General features: G+C 42.8%; 1 protein-coding gene across 2 annotated transcripts in view; it reads left to right on the top strand.

The window, feature by feature from the left end:
* Window positions 1-1,292: 1,292 nt before the first annotated feature.
* Window positions 1,293-26,541, top strand: part of CACNA2D2 (calcium voltage-gated channel auxiliary subunit alpha2delta 2) — a 238,634-nt gene continuing 213,385 nt past the window's right edge. Inside the window, exons 1-3 of one of the 2 annotated variants that reach the window (XM_027701077.1) lie at window positions 1,293-1,313; window positions 3,088-3,242; window positions 23,703-23,801. Coding sequence is in view for 1 of the 2 variants with exons in the window: in XM_027701076.1 (XP_027556877.1) it covers window positions 21,133-21,134; window positions 23,703-23,801 (101 nt within the window). In the remaining variant the exon portion in view is untranslated. Of the gene's footprint in view, window positions 1,314-3,087; window positions 3,243-21,053; window positions 21,135-23,702; window positions 23,802-26,541 lie in introns of those variants that run through there. The other variant, XM_027701076.1, reaches the window with a different exon arrangement.

The following is a 26,541-nucleotide window of genomic DNA, read 5'->3' on the forward strand; positions in this document are numbered from 1 at the left end:
AAGGGAATGAGGCCACAGTCATTGAGCCACTGTCCAATGCCTTAACCACAAAACCATTGTTTTTAAAAGACTTTGATCTTAATCACACTGGAACAAGCCCAGAACTACTATAACGTCTCAGTTCAGCATCCCTAGAGATACCATAGTAACCCTAAAGATCATTTTGTTCAGAACATTCAGCATCCTGCTGACCACAGCCTACCTCATTCATTTTCCTCCTGGTCATGACATTTCCCATCTGCCGGCCTCCAGAACAGCTTTCTCAGGAGCAGAGTGCTGGGATTTCTCAGGGCCCCTGCATTTCAAACAGCAGCACTGCTCACAAGCAGGTACCGGCCCTGAGCTCCAGGTGCATGACAGGGCCTCTCTGGACCTCCCACCTGCACCACAAAGCAAGAGTTAGACCCAAACCCTCCAGCAGTACAGAACAGAGCATGGCTTTGGCCACCGGAGCTACAGGAACACCCTCAGACAGGGCAGGGGGCACAGAGCCACTGACTTGTCTACAGAGAACCTCAGCAGACACTGTGGTATGATCACTGTCCCGTTTCCAAGGCAGAAGCAGCTGCCCCTCAGGAGGGGCGGGCTGGGCTCGGTTCTTCCCTCGGGCAGAACCTTCCCTTTCAAAGGCCCTGACCCGAAACTTGCCAGGCAGGGCTCTACTCCCTCTCACACACCGAACCCACCTGAGGACACGGGGCTGCTGTTCCAACGCCCGCCCCTGGCTGTGCTCCCTGCCCTTCCAAAGCCCATCCCTGACTGTTTCCAGCCCTTCCCTGGCCCTTCGTCCTCCCAGCACTGCCACAAAACTCGGACGAGCCTGACCGGCTCCCCTTCTATCACCCCAGGTACCTCCGCAGCCTCCACTTTCTCTTCAGGTGGTTCCTGGGCAGCTGCTCTTCACAGGACGGAGACCTGCTCACCTCAGAGCTCCGGCTCCGAGAAACTACCGCACCTGCAGCCTCGGGGCTCTCCCGTTTCCAGGGCTTTTCCCTCATGGCCTCGGGACTGAGACGCTTTTAGGGGGCTGTTCACCTCAGGACTCTGGTCCCCTGACGGTGCTGAGACTTTCTCGCCATCTCTGAGGGGGCTGCTCCCCTCACGGCGCTGCTCTCCCCCGCTCCAAGGGCCATTCCCTCATGGCAGGCTGCCGGGGAGGGAGAAGCAGCCCTGAGGAGGGATGAGGTGTGTGGCCTGAGCAGGGAATGCGTAGGGAAAATGACCAAGTATTTGTGTAATCTGATGCAAATTGATTCACATATATGCAAATGTGTGTTAAGTAGATTCTACTGATGCTCCGGTTTCAAATATTGGTAGGTATGTGGTAATACCTATAACACACACTTAAAACTCCCCTGCAAGCCTCAGTGACCCTGTTGGTGTTTTACTGCACACCAATACAGACAAGGCGCTTTTACCTAAGTTTGAAAAGTACCCGCAACTGTTTAAGGCTTTAATGGGGATGTTGGGTGTATTTGATCAAGTGTTCTGGCCAAATTCCAGTGAGTATAATTATACCTCGTCTACCTACTCCAACTCTCCCACCTGGTAAAATGTTTTTCTGTTTTCTTCTAGTGTGAGTTGTTAAATATCTGCTATTACCCCAGACACTAATACATGGGTTAGCTGTTCCCCATGTCAGGAATGTGCCAGTACTCCCAGCCAGAGCTGGGAATGTTTCAGGGAGCCTGTGTTTCCCATCTCTGTGACTTAAAGGGAAGTGGAAGGGTCAATTAGATGCTGGCAATTTTAATTCTGGTGATGAGCATTCTCCAGCTTCAGTCTTGCCTTGTCAAGTTGCCCAAAGTCTTTTTTAATTTGCAGGAGAGTTTATGTTGTAAGCCTAGAAATGTTGGTGAAATTGATTTGTAGCTCAATATATATATAATAACACCTGCATATATGAATGTATGGAAAGTGACTCTGTAACCAGATAATCAATGGATGTTGTTAAGTTCCTGAATTAAGGTTGAGACAGAATTAAAGTGGTAAGGAAAAGCTCTGAAATGATTGTTGTGCTAAATATATGTCTTGAAACACGCAGTGGAATTGATTCAACTATCCCTTCAGACCTGGGATGGATAGGTACTGATATTTAGAAAGTATCAGGAGGTGGATGTGGCAGAGAACCACAAAAGTCCTGACCAGCTGTTGTTGAAGGTGGCATCAGCAGAGCGCAGCCACTTGTAAACTGAAGAGAACCTCTGTGTTGTCTCATCAACTGAAGTTTGAATAAATTGTAAACAATATTGAGTTGAGGGATTTGATTTGATTCAGAGTTTCAGAGCAAATATTAAATAGCCTAGAATGTGGAGTGTGTGCCACATTTTATATTCATAAGAGTGTTTTTCTATGTGCATTAATTTAGTCATATAATGAGTGACTAAAATCTTCCTTTTCCCCAAAAGCACTTTTAAAAATTGCTCCTAAATTTCCAGATATTCCTATGTGCTCTCTAAAAGGAAATAAAAATGCAATTAGAGGGAATGCTAATTTCCTCAGGACTAGAACACACAGGAGGATGGATCATAGCTCTGTATCTGCTCTCAGTCTGCTTGGTGGGTCTGGGCAAATCAGCTCTCCATGCTTGTTTTCCTTTTCATAAAATAGAGATAATGTCTCTAACCTTTTGTAAGGCATTTTAAGACTTAATGGTGAAAAGTGTTGTAGAACTGTTAGATACTATTAAGGGTGTTGAGAATTTTCATTTAGAATTAAAAGAGATAAGCATTTAGACATTAGAAATTAGGGCTGTACTGATAGCTTCAAATCCTGTGTCAAGCACTGTTTTATTTTTCAGAATGGCTTTCATAGTAAACCATTCTGATGGTGTGTCTGCAGCGTGTGAATTGCAGTTATGTTTTCCAAGAAAAAAACAGTAAATTAGTCTTTGTTTCTGTAAGTTTCTTTGCTGCTTTGAGGAGATCCACTTTGGGTTATTTTCCTTGGGGAACAATTTAAATTACTTTTTTTGTTCATTATAGATTTCATCTGCATCTTTTCATTATATAAGACATTCTTCTAATTCAGAGATTTTTGCAATCAGCAACTTACTTAGTATTTTTTAAAATAACTTTTTTTTTCCAGCTTTTGAACTTTTATACCCTGAAAACATGTTTAAAGGAGCCAGAATCCACCTTTTCCATCTAATCAGTTCTCTTCTGTGTGATGGCAATAGAGAAACCCAGAGATCAGTATGGATTACCGAGGTGAAAGAGGGCTAATATTCCTGCCTTCACTGGGTAAGTGGAAATTTCTGATTAGACCTACAGTACTTTCTTGGCAACTGAGTCAGGATTTGATGTTAGTTATTTAACGAATAGTATTGGCTCTTCTCACAGTTTTCACACAGAATTGCAGAATCACATAGGTTAGAAAAGACCTTTGAGATCATTGAGTCCAACCTTTGACTGATCATCACCCTGTCAACTAAACCAGAGCGCTGAGTGCCACGTCCAGTTGTTTCTTGACCATCTCCAAGGGACAGTGACTCCACCATCTCCCAGGGCAGCCCATTCCAATGCATGAGAACCCTTTCAGTAATGAAATTCTTCCTGATGTCCAACCTGAACCTCCCCTGGCGCAGCTTGAGGCCATTTCCTCTCGTGCTGTCACTTGCTACCTGAGAGAAGAGCCCGACCCCCACCTGGCTACAACCTCCTTTCAGGCAGTAGTTTTAGAGAGTGAGAAGGTCCCTCCTGAGCCTCCTTTTCTCCAGGCTGAGCTCCCCCAGCTCCCTCAGCTGCTCCTCATAGGACCTGCTCTCCAGACCCTTCCCCAGCTCCATTCCCTTCTCTGAACTTGCTCCAGCCCCTCAATGTGTTTCTTGCACATTGCTGAACCCAGGATTTGAGGTGCAGCCTCTCCAGTGCCAAGTAAAGAGGGACAATCACTTCCCTGGTCCTGCTGGCCACACTATTTCTGATACACTGCAGGATGTCATCCTTGCCCACCTGGGCACACACCAGCTCATATTTAGCTGTTGACCAGCACCCCCAGCTCCTTTTCTGCTGGGCTGCTTTCCAGCCACTCTGCCCCCAGCCTGTAGCACTGCAGGGAGTTGTTATTACCAAAGTGCATTTTATTACATCTGCAAATATTTAATGTTTTTCTTAAATTGTTATAATCTGGAGTCATTTGAACCTCAGCTTTTATGTTTTAAGAGAGTGTATTTCTAAACTTGATGACAGCAAAATGAGAAACTTGCAGACGTGTTCAGCATGTGCCATTAGACCCTGGAAGTCAGAAAGGGCTATAAAGGAGCTGTGGTATGTGCACGTATGTGTGTAACGATTTTACAACAAATGGAGTTGGTCTCCTGGAATAGAAAAGTAAATTCTGTATTGGTGCTGAGTGGTGTAGTTGTCTTCTCTGCCTTTGTGCTGAGAAGTCAGCAGGAACTGCAGCATTCCCTGGCATCCTCTTGGATGCTGTGGCCTCCTCAGACTCCTGCCCAGGGATTCTCACTTGAAGGCTGACAGGCAACTTGAATGCTGCTAAGATAATTTTGCTGTTACTTCACTGGAGTAATTTCCACAGTGACAAAAATACTCTTGCAAAAGTCATTCTTTTCTGAGATTTGTCTTGGATTACTGCAATGATATGCAACATATTAAAAGGATTTGCCTCGTATTGTGATTGGCCTCCATCCTGGCCAACACAGCAGGATTTGAGCTTGGTTCTCTGGAATTAACAACTGTGAGCTGCTCTTGTGTGAGCTTCAGGCTCTAGCAAGCCCATATTCTCTGTGGCAGGGCACAGAGGGATTTTATAGCAATTGCTCACCCCCAGGTTACGCCGTCACACTTTGTTTCCTCCTTTCCCCTCAGGTTTGCTCCTTACATATTCCCAAGTATTTACTCGTGGAACAGCGTTGCCCAGGGTTGTCATCCGTGACATTTGGGCTTGCTGGAATAGGGGAATGGTTCATTTCATAGGTTTGTCCTTCCAAGAGCTTAGGAATGTACATGACATGAGTCTGTCAATCAGTAGAAGAGAACACCACTGCCATAGTGATGCTCTGTGGAATTGCACTTGGAGAACCTCTGTGACTCAGTTCCTTGGCCCGTTCTGTTATATTACCTTGGGCAAATCACTGCATCTCCATCTCTAGCCTAGCACATTTGGCATGGGCCCCAAAGAAAAGCAATCATCTCCATAAATCTTTTGCTCTGTCTGCTTTCTGAAGGCATATCCCTCGTGGGGTAGAATTAGGAAGTGATCATCATGTCTACATAAATCTGCTGGCCTTGGCTCTGCATCAAACTTACATCCAAAGTCCATTGTTGGGAGCACAGCTTCATGGTATATGGGGGGGGGGGTGTTCTCTGCACTTTTCAGCTGCAGTAAGCACATGCTGAATTCTCTGGGTCAGATTCTTCCTTGTCCTAGTACAGCTTGCTCTGTAATCTCCCAGCCTCATTTTGTCTGTTTGTAAAATCCATTGTGTCCCTACTCTGCTGTGGAATGCACTGGATAGACCTAGATAGAGAGGCTAGTAATGATCTCTATTTTACTCACCTCCAGGGGCCTAGGAGAGTTAATGTCTGCACAGTGCCTTAGCAAGTGTAAAAGTGCTTAGCTTCATTATATATTGATTTATGTGCAAGAAAACTAAACGAAATAATAAAACATGCAATGTACTTAAAATGGACTGTAGGCAGAGGGAGGATCTTAAATCTAACCTTAAAATGTGGTGCAAGTCATGTGAATGAATAGAGTTAGGTGGGCTTCCCACCAAATACAGCACAAATGGGAAAAGGCCCTATATTTGGAAATAGCACAGGGCCCAGAGGGGACTTTGTCTAGATGAGAATTCCCGTGTGGCGACAGAGACACGAATTAAATTAGAACGGATATTAGAGCTCTGGGCCAGATTCATCTCCTCACTGCAGCAAAGTAAACCAGAGGAACACCAGCAAATCACTGATGGAACACCAGTGCGAGCGAGAGGAGGATAATCCACAGGTAATAAGGGCAGCATCAGTGCCTGCCTAGGGTTTCATCCTGTGCTTTGTCCTAATTATGAGCAGTTTAATGGCATGCTAAAATACAAAACAGATTTATGAGCCATTGCCATCTCCCTCTGCATTGTTATACAGCTGACTCAACAGTACTCTTACTCCTTGGCTAGAAGGTCAACTCAGGTTTTACTAAGCTAGGGCTTGGGCTTGGACTCAGAGATGTGCTGCCTTACTGAATGCTGCTGCTAGGATCAATGCTAAACTGAAGTTCCATCTGCTCTCCCCATGTCCTGTCCAGATGGATATTTAAGATCCCACAGCACACCTTGGATAGAGGATAACTTTATATATCTAGCCAGTATTCTTCCTACATTACAAAAGACTCAGACCAGCTTGTATTTCAAGTCAGCAGAATTACTTCTATTTTTTCTTACAAAAGCAGTATCTTTCCAGACTGGAAATACTGAATCTGCAATGGGAAGGGAATAATGTGTAAAATGAAAGAGGCAATGTTGATCATTGAAGAAAATAAGGACAAACACTGTGATGAGATTACTGTGGGCTCTTGCTTGAAGTATTTTCACTGAGTGCAGTGTACCTATAACACTGCACTGCCTTCTGGGGAAAGAAAATGAAATTATGCAAAAAGCAGATGATAAGTCACAAGATTTCCTGGATTCTCTTCTGAGTGTTGCCCCTAATAGACTGTAGGTAAATTCTTTTTTCATGACCTATAGATAGCAATAGTAGTAATTTCCTGTTTTTCAGCCTGGCTGTGAAACTTGACCTGCCACTGTTAACAAAACGTTTTGACATTCTCCTGGAAAGAGGGAGGGGTTCAGCTGCATCTTCACTCTGAGTTGCTGATTGCCACGAAGTAGAAGGATGTCTCAAGAGAAAGATCAGATGATACTTCTCTTGTTTCTTATATATTTCCTCACCCCCACCCAAAGTAAGCAGTTCTCTTGTAGCTCTTTAATTCTATGCTTGGCAAAAATCACAATCACTTTCTAGTGAAACCTTATTGTTCAGCTTTCTTCATCAACATGTGCAGCTTTTTCCTCAGTAGGCACTTGTCTTTTGGAGGAATGCTGCAGATTTGCTTTGCTCTCTGTTTTCATTGCAGCAGCTTTTTTCAGAGCAAAATTCTCACTCGCCTTAAGCAGGAATTTTCTGAAAGAGTTAAGTGAAGACTGGCACTAACCCATCTGAGAGGAGCTTGCTCATGCTCCTCCAAGAACAGAGACCATGCCACTGATGACTGCATTAACACTGTGTATCTGGGGCTTGGATCAGTAAATTTGTTAGTGAATTTCTCAGCCTCCACCAGAGAAGGTGCTGGTTGGATAGGTTTGACAGAATAACTTCTGCCCTTATATTATCCATACACTGTCACACAGAAACTTCACAGTGGTGACAGCAAAACCACTTAGTGATAAGATTTTCTCAGTTCTTCTGCACTGCTGGGATACAGGTATGAAATCAGCAGACAGGTAGAGGGTAAAAGAGCCTCTTTTACAGAATCACAGAATCAACTAGGTTGGAAAAGACCTCTGAGATCATGGAGCCTTACCTCTGTCTTTTCATGGAACATCAGGTGTGCACCATAGTGTTTGATACCCCCAACAGACTTATATCCACATCTGTCTTATTTTTGATTTGGGCTCAAGGCTAACTCACATTATGGTTATTTTAGGGGCAATGTGGGAAAGGTAGATATGGGCATGATATCCACAGCCCTCTGGATCCAGTGCCTGAAATCTCATGTGTCTGCTGGCCCTTGATCTGGCTGATAGACTGTAGCAACACTGCTTCTCTTGGCATCAGCAGCTCCTGCTCATTGCCAAAGCCTGAGTTCTGTAAACAGATCTCATCCTGGCATATGTTATATTGCCATACAGGCAACACTGTTCTAACTGATTAATAACAAGCAGCTTGATAGGATTTGGGGAGGCACTGGAGTAATTAGTAAGATAAGGCCAGGTTTCTTTGTGCTGCACTTTCACGGATGACAAAAGCTTTCCCCCTGAAGAGTTTCACTGATAAATCTCTATATAACAATAATAATAATAATAATAATAATAACAATAATAATAATAAAAGCTTTTTTCTGAAATGCAAGTTAAATATTCCTCTAGGGAATAAAAGGAAAAGAATAGTTCAAGCCCTGGTACTGATGGGAGGCCAGAAGAATGGAAGAGGAAAGAAAGCTCCTAGGAAAGAACCTGCTTCTCCTTCCTGCTGACAGCGAGATTTGGGATTTCATCTCTAAACAGCCAGCATGGTTCATCTTGGCAGGGCTGGCCATTGAGTGCTTGAAGCCTGGGATGTCTATGCATCACAGGGCACAGCATGCTGATTTCCCCTAGCAAGACAGTGAGGTGGGTTGATGTTTAAAATTGGGCCCATCTCTGGGAATCAACAGCATACAGACTGTATGGGGCAAGTTTCAGCTTCCACATAGCTGGCTGTTTAGCTGCTTGTGGCAGTGGGATCATAAATACTGAATATTTCTTATTCATCTTCTCAGCAAGCATAGTTTCTGTTAGCTGCAGTGGGAAATTCGGAGTGTGGGTTTGACTCATACAGAATAAGTGACCAGGTATCAAAACTAAAATAAAAAAAAACGAAGAGTAAAAGGCTACAAATGTTGCTAAAGTGACAAGTGTTCATTTACTAAAAATACCATTTATTATTGCTGGAACTTTTAAAATAATCTAATTTATGTGGAACATTCCTCACTAATTGAAGCTGTCTCTCTTTTTATTAAATAGAAAGGTTACAAAAAAGTATATTGACGTTTTGAGAGTGATTCTTCTCAGGAGCAAATTGACTGTTATGAATAGGATTTCACATGATGCAAGCCCCTAAATGCCAACAGTGATATGAGGAAACCTGCAGATTCTTGTAATTGTAAATGCAATAGGCAAGGCTTTGGGCTATTGCATCCCCTTTCTGGAGATCATTGTTATAAAGCTCAAAGTGTTGTTTAGCCCTTGGTGTTCTCATTTATTTCCACAGCTTTTTCTGAAAGCACAAGTTTGAAAAATGGAAGTCTTTCAAGAATAATCACTCTCTAAACACTTAATGCTGCTGTGACAGCACTGTCTATCACTCAAGATTTAACTTTGGAAATCCACATAACATAGAGGAAAAAAAACCTTTTCCAATTAGCTGAGACTGGAGGCAGATTAGTTCTCGACTGCAGCATTGAGAGATGCCGGGGTGTATATTAATGGACCACAGGAGCTGATTTCTGACCATAATTCTGACTGCATTGGGTGGTGCATAAAATGGAAACAGCAGCTCTCCTGCTGAGAGATGCAGGACCAGCTAGTTAATGTGAGCTACCCTTGGGTGTATCTCGTAGGTCTTAGTGATCTACAAACCTGTCAAGTGCAAAATATATCATCCTCACTCTTTTATATAGATGGGGAGGTTGAGGTGTGGAAAGGTTAATAGATTGCCCAAGGTCATGCTGCTCTTTTGGCAGGCCTCAGAATAGCACCCATGCCTCCGTCTCTAGTTTTATGGACGTGTGCACGTGTTCAGGTCTCAGCCAAAAAGTCTGTTGAACAAACTTTTCCCCTTTTTTTGATCTTTGGGACCTGATTGACACACGCCTTCAGGATCACTGGTGTTGCAAAATTAACAGTCTTTAAAACCTTTTGTAATGTACTTCTCTTCATTAGAGCAAAGAGATGGTTTTCCCCAGTCAGCATGATTTGGATGTTTAGATCCATGGTGTAGCAAGGCTCGTAGCAGTTCTTGCATCAAGAGTTTAATGTCGCTTTGTTCAGATCTGTAGCACAGACTTCTATCACTTGAGTTCACAGGGTGCATTGTTACACTGCTACATGTCATGTGATCCTGACATTAAAGGATGCAGAATAAAGCAATAACCAGATGCACACTGTCAGGGAATTTCCTGGCTGGCAATAGATGACGCAGGAGGGATGGGTTTGGTTTCAGGTCTGTGCTGTAGTTCCTTTGCTCTTGGCCAGTTGTCTCTCGAGCTCTCACTCTCCCCCAGCTTTTCTATTGATCTCTTTTTTCACTCTGTCCATCAACAAGCAAAGTTCCATCAGTTCCAACTCACTCTTCTAAGTTTCCATCTCCTTTTCTTTTAGTTTATAGTCACTCTGTGCTTTCTTTCCCTCAGAGCCTTTTTTTGATCCTAAAACCTCATCTTCTGCCGTCTACTTGGCCCATAACCTGACTTCTTCCCTCTGCACTCCCATCAAGTCCTGGGATCTGTCCATTCTCTCTGTGCCTTTTTAACTCTCCACTCTAACTCTTCATAGATAAGTCCCTCCTATTACCCTACTATATTATGTCCTGAAAATGGCAAAATTTTCATTCACAGTGGGGGAAAGCTGAGCAACCACAATGGTAGGCATTGCTGCTGGTAGTACATATTTATATTTTATTTAGGCACAAAAATATTCTTTCAGAAGAATGAGATCTAAAGATTACAGGACATTAAATAACTGAAAAATTTAATCTGATGATAAGGAAATAGAAGATGGATTGAATAAGAGGCAAATGCTGTAGGGGAAAAACAAACAAAGGCAATAAACAAACCACAGCATGATGCAGGCAGATTGAATGCCACCCTTGTGCAGTCCTATCCAAACCTTTCAAAGAATCATATCCTGGGTCCCTTCCTATCGAACAGACAGATATTACTTGGTTTCTTCCAGATCATGCTTCTAATTGCTCTGTGACTGCTGTTCTGAGATTTTGGAGGGTTATATTTTACGTCAGTATTTTGTGGTCAAGGGACATAAAGAACGAGATGGAGTCTGACCAAAGCACCATGTTCTGAGAACTCTCTTATTCTAACTCAGCTCTGAAACAGAATCTTGTATCCTGGACTAATGACCCAGAGTCAATGTCTTCAGCTTCTTCAGGGTTCTGAGGCAGAGAGAGCTGATCAAACTGCTGCAGAGGGGTGTTGCACCAGGACTCATCTGTGTTAAGTGGGATGACACTACAGCTTTGGCTTCTCCTGCTGATTTTGATAGGAAAGGTAGTTAGTTATATTTTGCACCTCTGCTTGCTTCCAAGAAGCTATTGCACTGCTGAGCAAAGATGAGCCTGCAGTCACTGTACCTACTGTGTTGCTTTTTTTAGGACTACTACATTAGAGCCTTGGTGACCAGACAAAAAATAGGGCAGAGCTGAAACAGTTCCAGGGAAAGGAAGCATCACGGAGGAGATAATAGCAAAGCAAAGCATAGATTCGAGCTTTTGTATGTCTCAAACTACTGTTTTAACTACTGGCCAGATTCCCATGCACTCAGAAGCCTCTTTTTTCTTAGGAATGCAGGAAGAAGGATTGAATTAAATTATTGGCTGTCAGGAGAATATAAGCCACTAGGCCAGTGATACTTTGGGTCTGGTTTCTTTTTTTTTTTTGGCTGAAGTCATAAGCAGTTTTATACTCATGAAAGATGTGGGTAATACACTTTGGATGGTTTATTGAGTGGGTATAAATAACATAAACTGCATAAGTTCTGCTTGTATAAAACTAGAGACCAACTCAAACTGCACAAGGACCTGTGTGCTTTCCTTACTTTCCTGAAATAGAAAACATCAGGAAGGATGCCAGATCAAAGAGAATTTTTGGGTGTGAATTCTGATTACTGCAGACTGAATTACAATATATGTCATACAAAACCACTCAAGCAGTGCAGTTTTCATTAAATTGTTTGTAGATGGATCTGGTGAGAGTGGACAGGAACATCCAGATATTTTTTACTCATCTCTGAGATAGGGAAACCCACTTTTAAATACTTTATTTTACATAATTAACAGTACTTATACTGGCTTTCAGTATTGCAGTTTCTCACATCACCTGTGCAGCATTTGCCTATTTCTTTTTGCTTCAAGTTACTCCTTGAGATTTAATTGCAGCACTCAATCTATGGACAGAATACAGAGCCAGGCATCGAGGTACATTCAGATTGGTTCTCACTAGAAAAAGGAACAGTCTCCTTCCCAGTACCAGGGATGCACTCAGAAATAACAGACTGAATAACAGACTGATGCTCCTTCAATGCCAAGGAGAATAAAAGAAGAGCAGAGTTGCTAGGAAAAGAAACTGTAATAAATACTGAAAGGATAAAAGTATAGTCTAAGGTCAGAACATTAGTATTTGAGTAGTGTGGATCCTATTGACAATATCTTATAGCAGATATTATGCATGTCAAAATTGCCAGCTGATTATAAATATTGGCTTCTAACTGCTGCCCAAAGCTAATATGTTCAAACTACCCTTAAATAAGTACCAGTTAGAACTAATGACTGGAGAGGATTAGGCTTATTCCTGCTTTGGGGCAGTGCTAGATGATCTCTCAAGTTCTCTTCCAATTCTACTTTTCAAGACTCAGGAATGTCAGTGACTTTACAAAGGGAACTTTCTTGAGTTTTTAGAACAGTGAAGATGGTATAATATTATTTGCATTTCCCAGGGCTATAACGAGAAGCTAAGTCAAGTAGTATCATCAAGCCTTGCTATTCAAATAATGTTTGAGCTCTGAATTTCCCCAGCTTGGGTTAAAAATGGCAAATTCCCATTTCTTCAGGTTTGCCTTCTGTGCTATGAAACTACCAAGTTCACGTGGCTCACCCTGGAGACAAGGAAATTCTTTTTATCCATAACAGAATCTCCAGATACCACAAAAAATACAACAAAAAGTGCCACCACTGTTGCTGCATAAAGCAAATCTGTTGAGATCCCTGTTAGTGAAGTATTACAGAGGTGTGTGGTTTTGTATCTAACATCTACCAAGGGACTGTGAGGATTTTGGCACATCAGACTTTGCTTCACAGTTAATCAAGTGGTCTGAACACAGTTAGCTCTGTGTGTCTGTGGAGGTGCTCTGAGCACTCACCTGCACAGGTTTAAGGCAGACTTCCTTAGGCCAGTATTCCCCTGTCAAGGCAGGTAAAACTGGGGAGGATTGAACCCCAAAACAGAGGTACATTACCCATCACTGTAGCAGTTTTTAACGCTGCCAGGAGAGGTGGCCCAGAAGAGAGACATGAAAGTTGCACTCCAGCTGAGATCTTTCTCATGTCATTCCTCCATGCACACGTTGGTTTTCTTCAGACTTCCATATCCCAGGCTGCAGCACTACAGGTCTCCCTGCTTCCTGCCAAGCCTTGTCCCATAGCCAGGTCCCACATGCCTGCCTCCCTGCAGGCCATGTTCCTGTAGGAAGCCCTGGACAAACTAATACAATAATTGCCAAAGAACAGATAATTTCCCAACAGTTCAGGAGAGAGAGCAGTAGTGAGACCTGTAAATGGCTGTTTGACTGGAATTTCATCAGGGAAACGGGAGAGAAGGAAACTGATTGACCTAAGCTAATTTGCAGACGTGGCCAACTGTTGTCTATGGGCTGCATTTTCACAGAGTGAGATGTCTTCATGCCTTGGAGACAACCCCAACGGGAGCTTTGCACCTTCACCTCAGCCTGGTGAGTCACATCCAGGCAGACAATGCATATCGGGACTTGGGCTTTTTTCAGAATGAGCATCCCTGCCCAGCTTTAAGCAAATCTCTTCATTCATCACCAGCACTGCTCCTCAGACAGCAGGGCAGTGTGCAGCCTGCTCTTGTCAGCTGTTCAGAAATGTAGAATTTTGAAAGTACAGTTACCGATAAAAACTCCGTAACTGAGAATATGCGGAAAGATGTCATAACCCCTTGGGAGGGAATCTGTGGGAAGTTTATTGGTACAAGAAAGATCAGTGTCTGAGAGACAGAAACTGAGTAAAGTTGTCTTAAGGAGGATGGTGATGATGACTGAATAAACAAGCACAAACATGCACAACAGATGAAGGTGTCACTGGCTTTTCATTACTGCTGTTCAGGAACACCAGTTGGGATCAGGATGCTCTGAACTCAGCTCTGCAGGCTGTCCTTGCCCTGATGAGTTTACAAGCTGAGAAATCAGGTTCATGCTGACTATGTTTAAAAAATGTGGACCTAATAAATTACCAGGTTCAAATAATTTGCATTCCAGTGGGGTAAGGGAGTTCCTAATTTGCTAGATGCTGTCACCAAATTCTTCCTTCCTGCAGCATCAGTACTGGGTGTAAGCCCAGTCTCTTTATGCCATCTACAACAGAATATTTGCATTTCTTGAGTGGCAGGAGGATTTTTTCATCATCAGGCATTTCTGCCTTCTAACTGTGCTAATAAGCACACTGTCTGCAATGTGGAACATTTTAGGGACACAGTAGATGAGGGGCAGCAGACCAGCCAGTGTGAATTTACATTCACACTGTTCTGTGTTGCTAGCAACTTGTTCATGTTAGAATATATCTCATGTTAACCCAGCTTAAAACAAAAAATGTTATCAACCATGTAAGCATCAATAGCTTCAATATTTGACAACATTATGAGGACTGACTCTAAACATTAGGGCCATGGTTTCAAACCAGAGTGGCAGCATTCACTGAATACAAACATTCCTGATTTACTCTCCTGTGAGAGAGCTGAGCCCTGTTGAGCTTATTATAAAAGACAGTTTGATGGACTAGACTGAAATATCAAGATTTATAAATAAAAGAAGAACAAGATAACTGTACATGAAACAGCCCAGACCAAACTAACATAATTACTCTCTATGGTGAGGTCAGTAAAAGAGCTGATTAAATGAATGTGGATGGCATTTCTATCTGTTTAGACCTCTGAAAGCTGTTGATAAAAATCTCCTTTCAAAGTGTTGGACTCTGGCTGCTCATGCTGCATAAGAAGGTCCCATGTGTTCAAACAGAGATGAGGAATAAGGAGGTTGTTCTTCAGGCCACCAGGTTCTTACAGGGGTTGGTTATTTGCAAAGACACTCCGTGTAGTTTCCCAGCTCCCCAGTGACTAAGAGCCAGGCTGCATGCAGAAGGGAGTAACATGGGAAAATGGGAAATGGAGCCCTTGAAAATGCCAAGGTCACACAGCTGGCAGTCTTTAGAGAAGGCATGGAGTGTTCTAGCACTCTCTGGGGCTTTGGGAACTGTGTTGGCAGGAACTAGAGCAATGCAAGGAACAAAGAAAATGTATTTCTATGAATGTTCAGCCACGATGTTGTGAAGCCTAATCTTGGTCTTGTGTGCAACCTTTCATACTCACTTTGGTTCAGTAATTGAGAAAACTTGGACACAGAGAGCAGGAGGGGCAATTTGCCCCGGGTGAGAGGGTGTGTGCAAATGTCACGAGTCTGTGGCACCAGCTTTTCTCTTGCTGGTGGCTTCTGCTGGCACATTTTGCAGCTGGGGGCAGAAAATAGGGGATAAGGGATAGGAATGTGCACACAACTCCATTGACATGCAGGGATTTGTTTAGTCTCCATAACCTTTAATTTGGAGTAAGAGTACACATGCACAGCACTGAGCACGAGTGCCCTGTCTCCTAAACAGCCATGCTTATATAAGCCACAAACTTGGGTAGGATTTAGGAACAGATCAGTCTCCCTGATAGATCTGCATCTCTGTAGAGCTGCCAGTTGAGACTGGGACATAGACCTCCAGTTCGTTTCCAGTTGCCTAAAACATCCTCTCAGATGGAAATGACTTTCATACCAAAATTAACCTGGGCTGGTTTCAGACCAATATCTTAAAGGCATACAGATTTTCTACTACCCTTTGAATCATCCAATGCCCCAACAGGGGACTTTAATGCCAGTGCAGCATCTGCTGTAGAATATTTATATTCAGGGCTTCCTGTGTGAAGCTCTGGATGGATGTGATTATTGAATGTGTTGGAAAAGGGACAGTTTACTGCCTGGGTTTTATTTCCAGTTATTTTGTATTTCTATGCAAGGAGCTTATATGCCATGTTGTAAACGGCTGGTTTTCTTGTATGATGTCTCTTTTTTTTCCTCATTCTCTTAATGGGCTTCTCGCTAAAACTGACGTTTCAGCAGCATTCCCATTATTAGTTATGATGCCAGCAAATGGAGGTCTCAGTAGTGGGTGAAATTTAAATTAGTTTTGAAGAGCATTCAAATAATTCAACGCTTTACTTTCATTTGGTAGCTCAGCTTGCAGAGTGTATGATTTAGTTATTCACATTTTAGTTACTGTGTTGATGTTGTTTAGCAAAGACCTTGTTTTGCCTGGGACCCAGCTTCAGCTCTCAGCCAGTCTAATGTTGTTTACTGTAGCTACCAGGAAAATAATGGTTTGTTCTCTGGGTTCCTGTTTGATGTTATAAGCCAAGTCACACCAGCTAGTGTAGGAATCATTTCCATTTTACTTTACACTGCTCACATGAAAAACATCTAGCAGTGGAAAAGAACCTGTTTCTGAGCATAAATGATAGGTGTACTTTGCTCTTTTGGGAGTTTGTGGTAGTAGAGTGTCTCGGATGGGGCTTTACTTTTTATTCCAAAGAGCTATCCTGAACTGCAGTGATTGATTTGAAACAGGATACAAAAGACTAAACCATCAAAATCTGTGTTGTGAAAGAAATCTGGAAAGTTTACATCTTTCCTGTGGACATCTTCAGTCGTCCTGGGAAAAATCCTGACTGTGAAGAAGTTTTCATAACTGAGGCTTCTATGAATCTTGGTTAGTATCTCCTAATAAGGAATAAGCTTAGTGGTAAATATTAGTCAGTGTTGTCTAGAGGCATCAGCGTTCTAAGTTTGTATTTCCAGATGTAAACAGTAACTCTGTGCATTAATTTCATCAGCTGGAAAATGAAGACGTATTATCATTATCCCAGGCCAACCTGGGACAAGTTCCACTCAGATGCTGGCTTTGGCAGACCCATTTGGCTCCCATCAGTTCCACATCTGCCTTAGATGTGTGCCAGGGGTTTCATCCAAGACCCTGCACAGGTGAGGAGGCAGCAGGCTCTGTTCCTCTGACTGGTGACCCGAGTGCATGAGCAGGGTAATTTCTCCTCATAAGCAGATGCCATCACAACACAGGGTAGTGCCATCACATCCCTTGGTGCTGGCATGGCATGACAACATTAACTCATGGCGTGGCTGAGCAGTGCCTGTTTATCATGATGCAGCAGTATCTCAGGAGTGTGGCCAGTTGTCTCCATATGTACATTATATCCTTCTGTCAGGTTTGCCATTCACCTGGATAGGGATATTAGATACCCTCTGTTGTACACATGGGAAGCACAGAATGAAAATAACTGAGCCCAAATGATCTGGTCGCTCACCTTGGCATTCAGTGTATCCTCTTATCTGAACAGAAGCTTGAAACAGAAAAATTAAATACCACGGGCCTGATTACTCTTTTCTGTGCATGTAAATCAGTGAATTCAGCAATAGGTAAAGCATCTGTCTGCAAGAGCAGAATCTCACTCCTGAAACACTGCAAAGATAGGTTTTAACCTTTACATTAGCACAAAGGATATCCCAAGCTATAAATAGGATGCATTTCATTTTTGCCCAATAGCCTAATTAAGAGCTAACTCATACTTGAGGAGAAAAGGAAGCAATTTGATTTACGGTACCTCATGTGATTAAATCACCAGGGAAGAGAAAGAAGGATTTGAGATGGAAGGGGGGAGTCTTAAAACATATCATTTGTGAAGAATGGAATCTCTTTCTTCTTACAACCCTTTTGCCCCTGTGCTCATAGCTTAAAGAGGATTCACTGACTTTTATTTATTTGACTAAACTACTGATTTTTCATCTTGCAGGGTGGCTTCAAAATCCAATGTGAACTTTTTAAGGCACCTAATGATCCATTCTATTATCCCCCAGGACAACGCTAGTTCCAGTGATTTCATGGGGAACTGATTCGGAAAATACCCTTTTTCTCTTTTGCAGTCTCCTAGGCCCCTGAATCATGTTGATGTCTGGATACCTCTTTTCTTTGCAACAGTACGGTGGCAGCACAGTCAGCAAACAGACCTGGGGTGAGGGTTGATTGGGGAACAGACTCACACTGTGTGTAGCCCAAACAAGGTACCTACGGAACAGCTCAGTTTCTATGCCAAAGATGAGACCTCATTGTCAGGTGGTTTTAAAAGCACAGGATTCCTGGCCCTTCTATCTAAGCATATAGTACTGCCTTTTTTTTTAAAAAAAACCCTCTTATTGATTTTCATTTTGGGATAAACATACTTACAAACTTAGATAGACTTGGGAAACTGTAAGCCAATACCAAGAGAAATTATGATGGGGCTTAGAAAATAGTGTTCCCAGATTTTGTTGTTGAACTAAGAAAGAGGCAGTCCAGGATGTAATAAACTATTGCAAACTTTGGCCATCAACTTCAGTTTCCCACACGTGCACCTTCGGTCATGAATTGTGCCACACCATGACAATGATGTTTTCCATCTGTGCATCTCAGTGCTTTGGAGGGGTCTAAACATTTTACTGACTGGAAAATTGTGGTGCTAAAACCAAGGGATTTGCTCAAGGAAACACAGATAATTTCTGATATAATTAGGGCTAGAAATAAAGTCTCCCAGTACTCTTAGCTTAACCACTAGACCTATTATCTCTCATAGCCTAGTGTAGAGAAAATACCAGAGCAGAACTGCTGCACCCATTCTTCCTAAAACAGCACTGCCAGAGCCTAATCCTATTGTGCACCTATCTGGAGTATCTCTTCCAGGTCCTTCTCTACAGGATCAAGGACAGAATGGAATTTGAAATACTTTTTCTTTTTCAAACCCTGATTTTCTTCTCTTTACTGCACTACAAGCCAAAGGGAGCTCAGGCTGGTTTGAAGGCAAAAATATGTCAATCACACTGAAAACTCCACTGCTTTCCTGAACCCCAGGCAGGACAGGATATTGCTGCCCCATTGCAGGAATGATTTGGCACGTGGCATAGGAAAAGGGTCTGGATTCTGCAAAAAAATACTGCCACCAGAGCAGAAAACCCTACAGCCTTCACTACAGCCTTCACTAAACTATGAATCTGGCAACTTCAAGGACTGTGCAAAACAAGTGGTTGCCTCAGCCGAGAAGTGGCTGTTTTGGCAAGGCGAGAGATATCAAGAAAGAAAATAATTAGCTGTCTAAAGGAAAGCAGTAAATATATTCTCACCTGAATGCTTATTTGTTGTTTCCAATTTTTCCACGTCCATGACCTTTACTTTCCTTGCTGGCATCATTACTTAATTTTGCCTGTGTCCAGCACGCAGGCCCTGCCGTCAGTTTGATGCATAGGTGGTGTTACACCGTGGCTGTGGGTGGCGTGAGCCCTGGAGAGGGAAGGTGTGATGGGGCTGTGCTCCATTTTCAGTGCATATCACTGGACTGCTTCTCTTGCAGCAATAGGGCAACACCCACTGAAAGGTGGAATGGGTTTGGGGGGCAGGAGAAGCAGTTGGGATGGTGAAACATGGAATACATTCACCAGTGTGTGTTGATAACCTGTAGTTGGCTTTATTTTTTCGTGTCTCTTTTACACCCCCCCTTACCCCGGATGTGGAAGGGCCTGATTCACCCCTGGTCTCACTGGCCTTTGTGCTGCACTTGACACTTCTGTCCTGCCAAGCACTTGCTGCATTAAGCCTATGGGCATGCATGAACCTTGGCCATAATTCAGGGAGCTGTGGCAGATGCCTGTCTTCTGGAAAAATGTCACAGCCACCCACAGCTCATAGAGGAATTGACCTTGGGAGATGCACATGACTGCACCAGAGACATGTGCAGTGCATCTCCTCCAGCTGTAATGATGTCCAGCACCTCCTTGGGAGGACACTCCTTCTGGTAAGCACCTCTTTGTGGGCTCCTTGTTTAGCCCACATTACAAGGTGTGCTTCAGAGGTGATCTGACCAGTTTGCAGTTTTCTTCTTGGAATATTAACATGGAATATCATGACAATATGTTGTTGCTGCCCAGTGAGCTGCACACACACATCCTTTAGCTTGGAAGCGAGGTGCTTCTTGATCTCTTTTTGATTTTTCAGTGCTTGCTGTATCTTCCTGCTTGTGCTGTAACACTAACTGGGATGAACAGGCCAGAGATATTTTCCTGTCATTTTGGAATAGCCTGATTGTTAGCACTGAGAAGATCAAAATGACACATGAAGACAGAGACTCTTGCTTTAAAGAAGTATTTCAAATGTGGGAACAGAGAGGAGCAAAGAAATGTAATGTTGGGGAGGAGAGAGAAAAAAGGAGAGAGAATTTGGCTTGGTAGATTCCGTTAGATTGCAGGAAGGATCCAGGGGATTTGAGGGAAGACGGCACTGTCACCTCATCTTTGGACTAAAGAGCTCAGTAGGGCAGGTGAGAAAAGAGAAAGAAAGATGAGTAATTGGATGGTGGATGCAGAGGGTGAGGATACAGAGCTACAGAGGAAAAGAGGAAGAAAAAAGTACCTTAAATAGCAAAGAATTCACAAAATTTAGTTAGTATCACAATATCAGGAGGATTATACTGCTCTGACTTCTGCAGGATAAGCAGCACTGTGGATTTGGATCCTTCAAACACTGGATGTTTAGGGGCCACCTGTATATGGCCAGAAAAGAAGGCCGTGGTCATGTCAGAGTATGTCAGCAGTCCTAAAATATGCATGGTGAGAAGGAAAGCAAGCTGGCTTGTACAAAGGGAACAGCTGTGCAGGAACTGTCTTTGTAGCACTGTAGAGAACCACCAAGACCTCAGCTTGGGAATGCAAAGAGTCTGGTTTGTAAACCCATGAACAGAGGCATGTTCTGATTTAGGGCTACTGCAGTTCTGCCTTGATGCTTACCACTTCCACCTCGAGGGGAAAAAAACAAGTGCCAGAATGATTTAAAGACAGAATATCAACCCACACTGCTGCAGGCCTGCTTTCCACATTTTGTTGCTTTTATAGTTTTAGCTCTTGTTCCAAGAGAAGGACTTCTGTGTGTGTGTGTGTGTGTGTGTCTCTGTGCGTGTGTCTCTGTGTGCGTGTTTCCTTCCAAAATTCACACATGAAATCAATGACTGAAATTCTTAAGAAAGACATTAGTAGAAATTTTCAGAAGCTTATGAAGCATAATATCTCTCTTACCTTCCCCCCATCAGTAAGGCAGCACTTTGTAGGGAAGATTTTCTAGTCTAACTTGATTTTTTGTGCCGCTTTTCTTTCAATCGTTTTCATTCCAGCCAAATGCAGAAGGGGGAAGACAATCTGGAATATGAGGCACACCTCTTCAGAATTGCAAGACCTTTGTTCAGCCCCTCCTTTGCTACAAATGTCTGATGTTAGGAAAATCTCTTCAGGTGCCCCATATCTCAGCTTTCTAACTGTAATGTGGGAATTACACTTCTCGTTATCTCGGAAGTGGTGGGAAGACAAATCTGTTAGAGACTGTGAGATGCTCAGACGTTATGGTGTGGAGAAGAATGTTAGGCAGATATGCAAACTGAAGGCCTCCAGGTCCCTTTCCATGGATTTTATTCAGACCCCTCTGTCTGACAAACAAGTATCACATTCACAACCCCAAGGGAGGAGACACAGGTCCTGATTTCTGAGTGGGTCTTTACCCGATGTGGAAGCTTAAGATGAAGGCTGTAGCGTGACAGCAAAAGAATTTTGCTTTCTGGGCAAAGAAGCACAGAGCAGTGCCAATGTCTTTATTTGAAAAACTCCCTGAGACATTGCTAAAACAGATTTTCTGTGAAATCTGTTGCATTCACAACTACAGAATGTTATGATCTAGCACGAAAGTTTTTATAGCTACTCAAGTATAATAGAGGAATCCCAGGCTCAGGCCTATAAAACCTTTTATAGAAAAGCCCTCCTTTACAGATCTCCTATGTATAATTCCTGAAAATCAGCAGCTATTTCTATATCAATTGGGCTTTTAAATGTTGTGCAGGACTGTTGGTGATACTGTTCTGAACGCAGTAGTACCTATTTGATGAATGGTTTATTATTTTTTTTCCCCCTAAAACTGAAACCTAATTAAAATATTGTTTAGGGGAAAAATTTGGAAACGCATGGGTGAAGTTTAAATAATTACCAGTCACAGGTTTAATTCCAGAGCCCAGTGCTTTTTTTTATAACGTGCTTCTTTATTCTGTCTCCCAGCCATGTTGCAGCGTGCTCTTTGCTGTTTTACAAGCTGTAACGTACAATGATGGTCATTACTATTCATAGATTCATAGAATTTAAGATTGTAAAGGATGATAAGATGATCTAATCCGACCTCCTGCTTAGCAAAAACCAGACATTTCATCCAGTTACCCTCATATTGAGCCCAGTAACTTGTGTTTGACAAAATTGGATCTTCTGGAGAGACATCTACTCTTGATGTGAGGAATTCAAAAGGCAAATAATTCCTGGATAGTCCTTCCAGTATTTAATCATCCTTACAGTTAGAAACCCCTCAATTCTGTACCTTGTTTCTAATTTGAATTTTCTGGCTTTAAATTCCGGCCATTGCTTCTTGTAATATATCTTTTTCCACTAGATTAAGAAGCCCTTTAAAACCCACTGTGTTCTCATGATAAAGGTACTTATATGATCTAATCAAATCACCTTTAGGTCTTCTTCTGAATTTAATAATAAGAGAAATGTATTTATTTTGTAAAAGCACTTACAGGCCCCAATCACAGACCAAGGCCCTGGGTAACTGACAGTTTTTAGGAAACTGGGGTTCATTTATTCTCTGTCACAGATTTCTGGTGTGTCCTTGGTCATGTCACTCAGCTCCCTTGTTTCTTGGGTGCTCACCTAAAAGATTATGTATATATTTATATATACCACAGGTGCATATTTCTCCACTGGAAAGTGCTGGGGGAACAGTGAAAGCACTTAACAGGATGGCAATCCTAAATCATTGTCCAACTAAATGAAAAAAACCCATCTCATGTTAGATATGGGTCAAGGTTGAGTGTCTGCTGTACTGAACTCTGAAACAAGTGCTGATTACTGTTGTGCAGTAACCATGTTTTAAATTAGAGCAATAGTGAGGTGTGACTACATTAGGTAACTGAGTGCAATGCTGTGTGACTTGATAGGATGCTGACCTCAGCTATTTCACCCTCACATCGTGCACAAGTATCATTTGGATCCCAAAGATAAATGATTCAATGACAGATGACTTGGACTTGAGGTAAAATGACTGACTGAATGCTCACATTTTTATTTTTTGCCACACCAGGTCTGTACCTTGAGCACACATATATGTAAAAGCTGGAAGAAAATACTGTTTTCAGCTGTCCTAGCAGCCTCCAAAGTGATTGTGGGACTATAACCCATTTTTACATACTGGCCCGTCAGCCCTTTGGCAATGAGCCTAGGTCTTTACAGAGCTGGAAAAGTTTACAGTTCTGGATAGGACTTTGCATCCCTGTACTGAAGGCAAAAAAAAAAAAAAAAAAAGAAATTGTTAAGTCAACAGGCAAATTCCAATTACACTTCCAGAGTTGGCTTCCAGTTATGCTCAAGGCCTCTGTAAATGGGAATATCCCCCAGAGAGATTGTGAGACTTGCCAGTTTGAGATGGAGTGCATGTACTTCATAGACTGTCTAGAAAACTAGTACAAAATGATAGCATTGAAGGAATTAATTCCAGTTGTGGACTCAGACCAAGCCTCTGCCTTGGCATGACATCAGTTTGGGCAAAGAACCTGGATGCTCCTCTGAATGTATGATCTATGGACTCCATAATGTCAGGGCAGCACAGGCCCTGAAACATGCCAGTAAGTGCCCCTTGGTGACAGGTGAGAACGGATTTTGGAATAGCTTTTACGTCATCCCTGTGCTGTTTCTCTTTCCTGTCCATGGTGGAATCCTCAATACAACTCTTTGCTCTTCTTTCCAGGTTCTTATTTGCTTTAGCTCAAAATCTCTGCAAACATCAGTTGTGCTATTTCCTCACTCCTTGGGCTTTTAAACACGATGTGGCTCTCTGTGACTTGTGGTAAGTATAACAGTTACTTCTTGTGTTTTTATTAATGTTAAGTGCATTGTTTTCTCCTCTTTCTTAAACACTGACATCTGGCAGCAAGCAACACTATACATCATTAGCTGAGGAGCTCAGGTTTAAGAACCCAGAATAAGAACAAACCTCTGAAGTCAGGATGTGTAATAGCTGTTATCATTTGCTCACTCTTAATTACCTCTTCCCCTTATTTGTCTCTCTTTAATGGTATGCCAACAACATTTTCTAACCTCTCACTCAGCAACTGATTTGTCAAAACTGTGGATAGCATTTGCTCCAGTTAGAGGCACATGTTTAGTCATGGTGGGCAAAACTGCACTAGTAATTAGAAAAGTGCGGATCTGGACTAATTCCATGGAAGTGCTTCACATTTAAATTGACAGATTTGTTCTGCTGAACTACCATTCATGTACCAAGCCAGGTGCTTGTGCCAACCTGCCTCAAGTTGAAGGCTGTGTCCTGGGACATTGACTGCCCTTCGTGAGAGGTCCTATGCAGAGCTGTGCTCCCTTAGACATGCTGGAACCTCAGCTGCCCATCAGAAATGTAAAACCAGCAGTGCTTCAACTGTAAAATGTGAAGAGGGAGAAAGGAGTAGCCTCACTAATGCCCCTCTGTCACTTGGCTGCACAGAGGGGATGTGCTTTACTAGGACAGTATGTATGACTGTCCCTTCTCTGCATGAAAGCAGAGGCTTGGCAAGGCTGAACTTTGTTTAACTGAAGGAGTAAGGAAAGAAATACCCGTGCAGCAGTTACTGAGTGCAAAGGCTCCCCTTTTTCCTGAGAAACGATCAGTCAGGGGAGAGTTAAACCCACACCTTCTCTAGCATTTACCTGCATTTGCAAATAAATCAGCCATAAGAACAACTTAGACAGCCTCCTCCTACATGGCTTCTCCACTAAAAGACGTGGGAGAACGGCAGTGGTGCTGCTTGTTTTGCTGCAGCCCTGTCGGTATTTCAGGTATTGTGCTGAATTTCACAGGGTCCTCCATAGATCACGGTGCTTTCACTGCAATGTTTGGCTGATTCACACTTGCTCTGAGAACCTACACTGACATATCACAAGCTGCTCTGCAGGGGATGGCTCGAACTCCGTGTTCAAGCCCACGTTTCTGGCTTGGTGGTGCTTGGTGCTGCAGGTTAGACAGTGTTTCAAACAGGCCACAGTGTAGCAGCACCTGCTGCAGAAAACATGAAGGATAATGTGTGTAGCAGTGCTGTCTTTCCTGTCATTCTCAACAGAATAGCAGGTGGAAGATGACTCCTCTGATTTGCTTCCCACCCTTTTAGGACAGCACTGATTTTGAAAATTGTTGCCATATAAGGTCTTTATAACACATGGTTTTGTGCAGGTTCTGGATGTGACTGTCTCCTATGCACAGCTTGGAAACGAAACTTGCAGCATTTTTAAGTGTGGCAGTAAGAGGAGCCCACTGATACATTTGTATACATTTGTGCCCTGAAATGGGCTTTGACTGTGAGGTGACAGGGTTAATCCAGCAGCACGCAGGCATGAATGAACACTTTTTTTTGTTGCCATGTATCTTGGCTAATTCCATGATTATGCTCGTTTTCATTTAAGACTGTTTCCAAGCAGCTTCCTACTAACCAACCTATCTGTGTATGGACTGCAAAGATCACAGCAACAAGTAACACATAGCCAAAAACATTTGAAATAAGAAAATGAAATAAGAAAAACAACTTCATAAAACTAAACCACAACAGCCATCTCAGCAGTGCAAGACTGTTCTTTAAAAATAAAAACATATCAGGCAAAGTTGTACTGTTAACAAACCCAGACAGCCACATTTGAAAGTAATTACTTGACATCTAGAAATCTGCTCCTACCATAAGACCACAAGGTCAGATTTTGCTCTGAAGGATATTGGTGTCTGGATCAAAACAAAACCATTGTAAGGACTTGGGAGAGCCACGTCTCAAAGAAATAAATCACCCTGGCTGTCCAGAATGTGTCGGGTGGCTGTGCCTGTGCTGGTGAGTTGCTCTGTTCACACACACACAGTTCCAGCACAGGAGCACCCAGCGCTGGGGCTGCTGCACACATGCAGCGCATTTGCAATTGTAGAGCAGCCAGCTGCTGGATGCCAGGCATTTGGAAAAGCACTTGATAGCCGTGGCAATACACACTTGTGTCCCTGAGCTTTTCTTAGAGGACAGAGGATCAGATTGCATAATGCAGAAAAATCCCATATTATAAAGGATATCTGGCAATGGTGATGTTGCCTCTTAGACCCTGGCTATCCTGTTAGAATGGGAACCTAAAAGCTGGCCCCTGTGGGCTCGTATCTTGAGTTAAATTGTGTCTGTTAGACAGATGCTAACCCAGGTCCTCTGGGAAAGAAAGTAGGGATGTAACAGACAACAGAATTTGTCTTTCAAGAGTTTGGAAAGCCAAATTCTACACAATGAAGAGTGTTTGCTATCTGCTGCTGACTCTGCCAGCAAAGGACAAGCTGTTTATCCTATTGTCGCTCTGTTTCCCATGTATACACTAGAGATTATCCACTTACCACTGCTGAAACACACTTGGAGGTTGTAAATTGGAAACTTCTATATGACAGGTCAGTAACTGTGATTTCAGCTGTAATAGCCCATGCAAAACAGGCTTAAACTGTGGGGTATGTGCAGTTGAAATACAAATTGCAAAACCAGACTGTGTCGTGAAGAGTGTTCAAAGAATAGTTCTAGTCTGCA

Source organism: Neopelma chrysocephalum, unplaced genomic scaffold (genome assembly GCF_003984885.1).
Source record: "Neopelma chrysocephalum unplaced genomic scaffold, ASM398488v2 Primary Assembly neopelma1_147, whole genome shotgun sequence".
NCBI classification, from domain to species: Eukaryota; Metazoa; Chordata; class Aves; order Passeriformes; family Pipridae; genus Neopelma; species Neopelma chrysocephalum.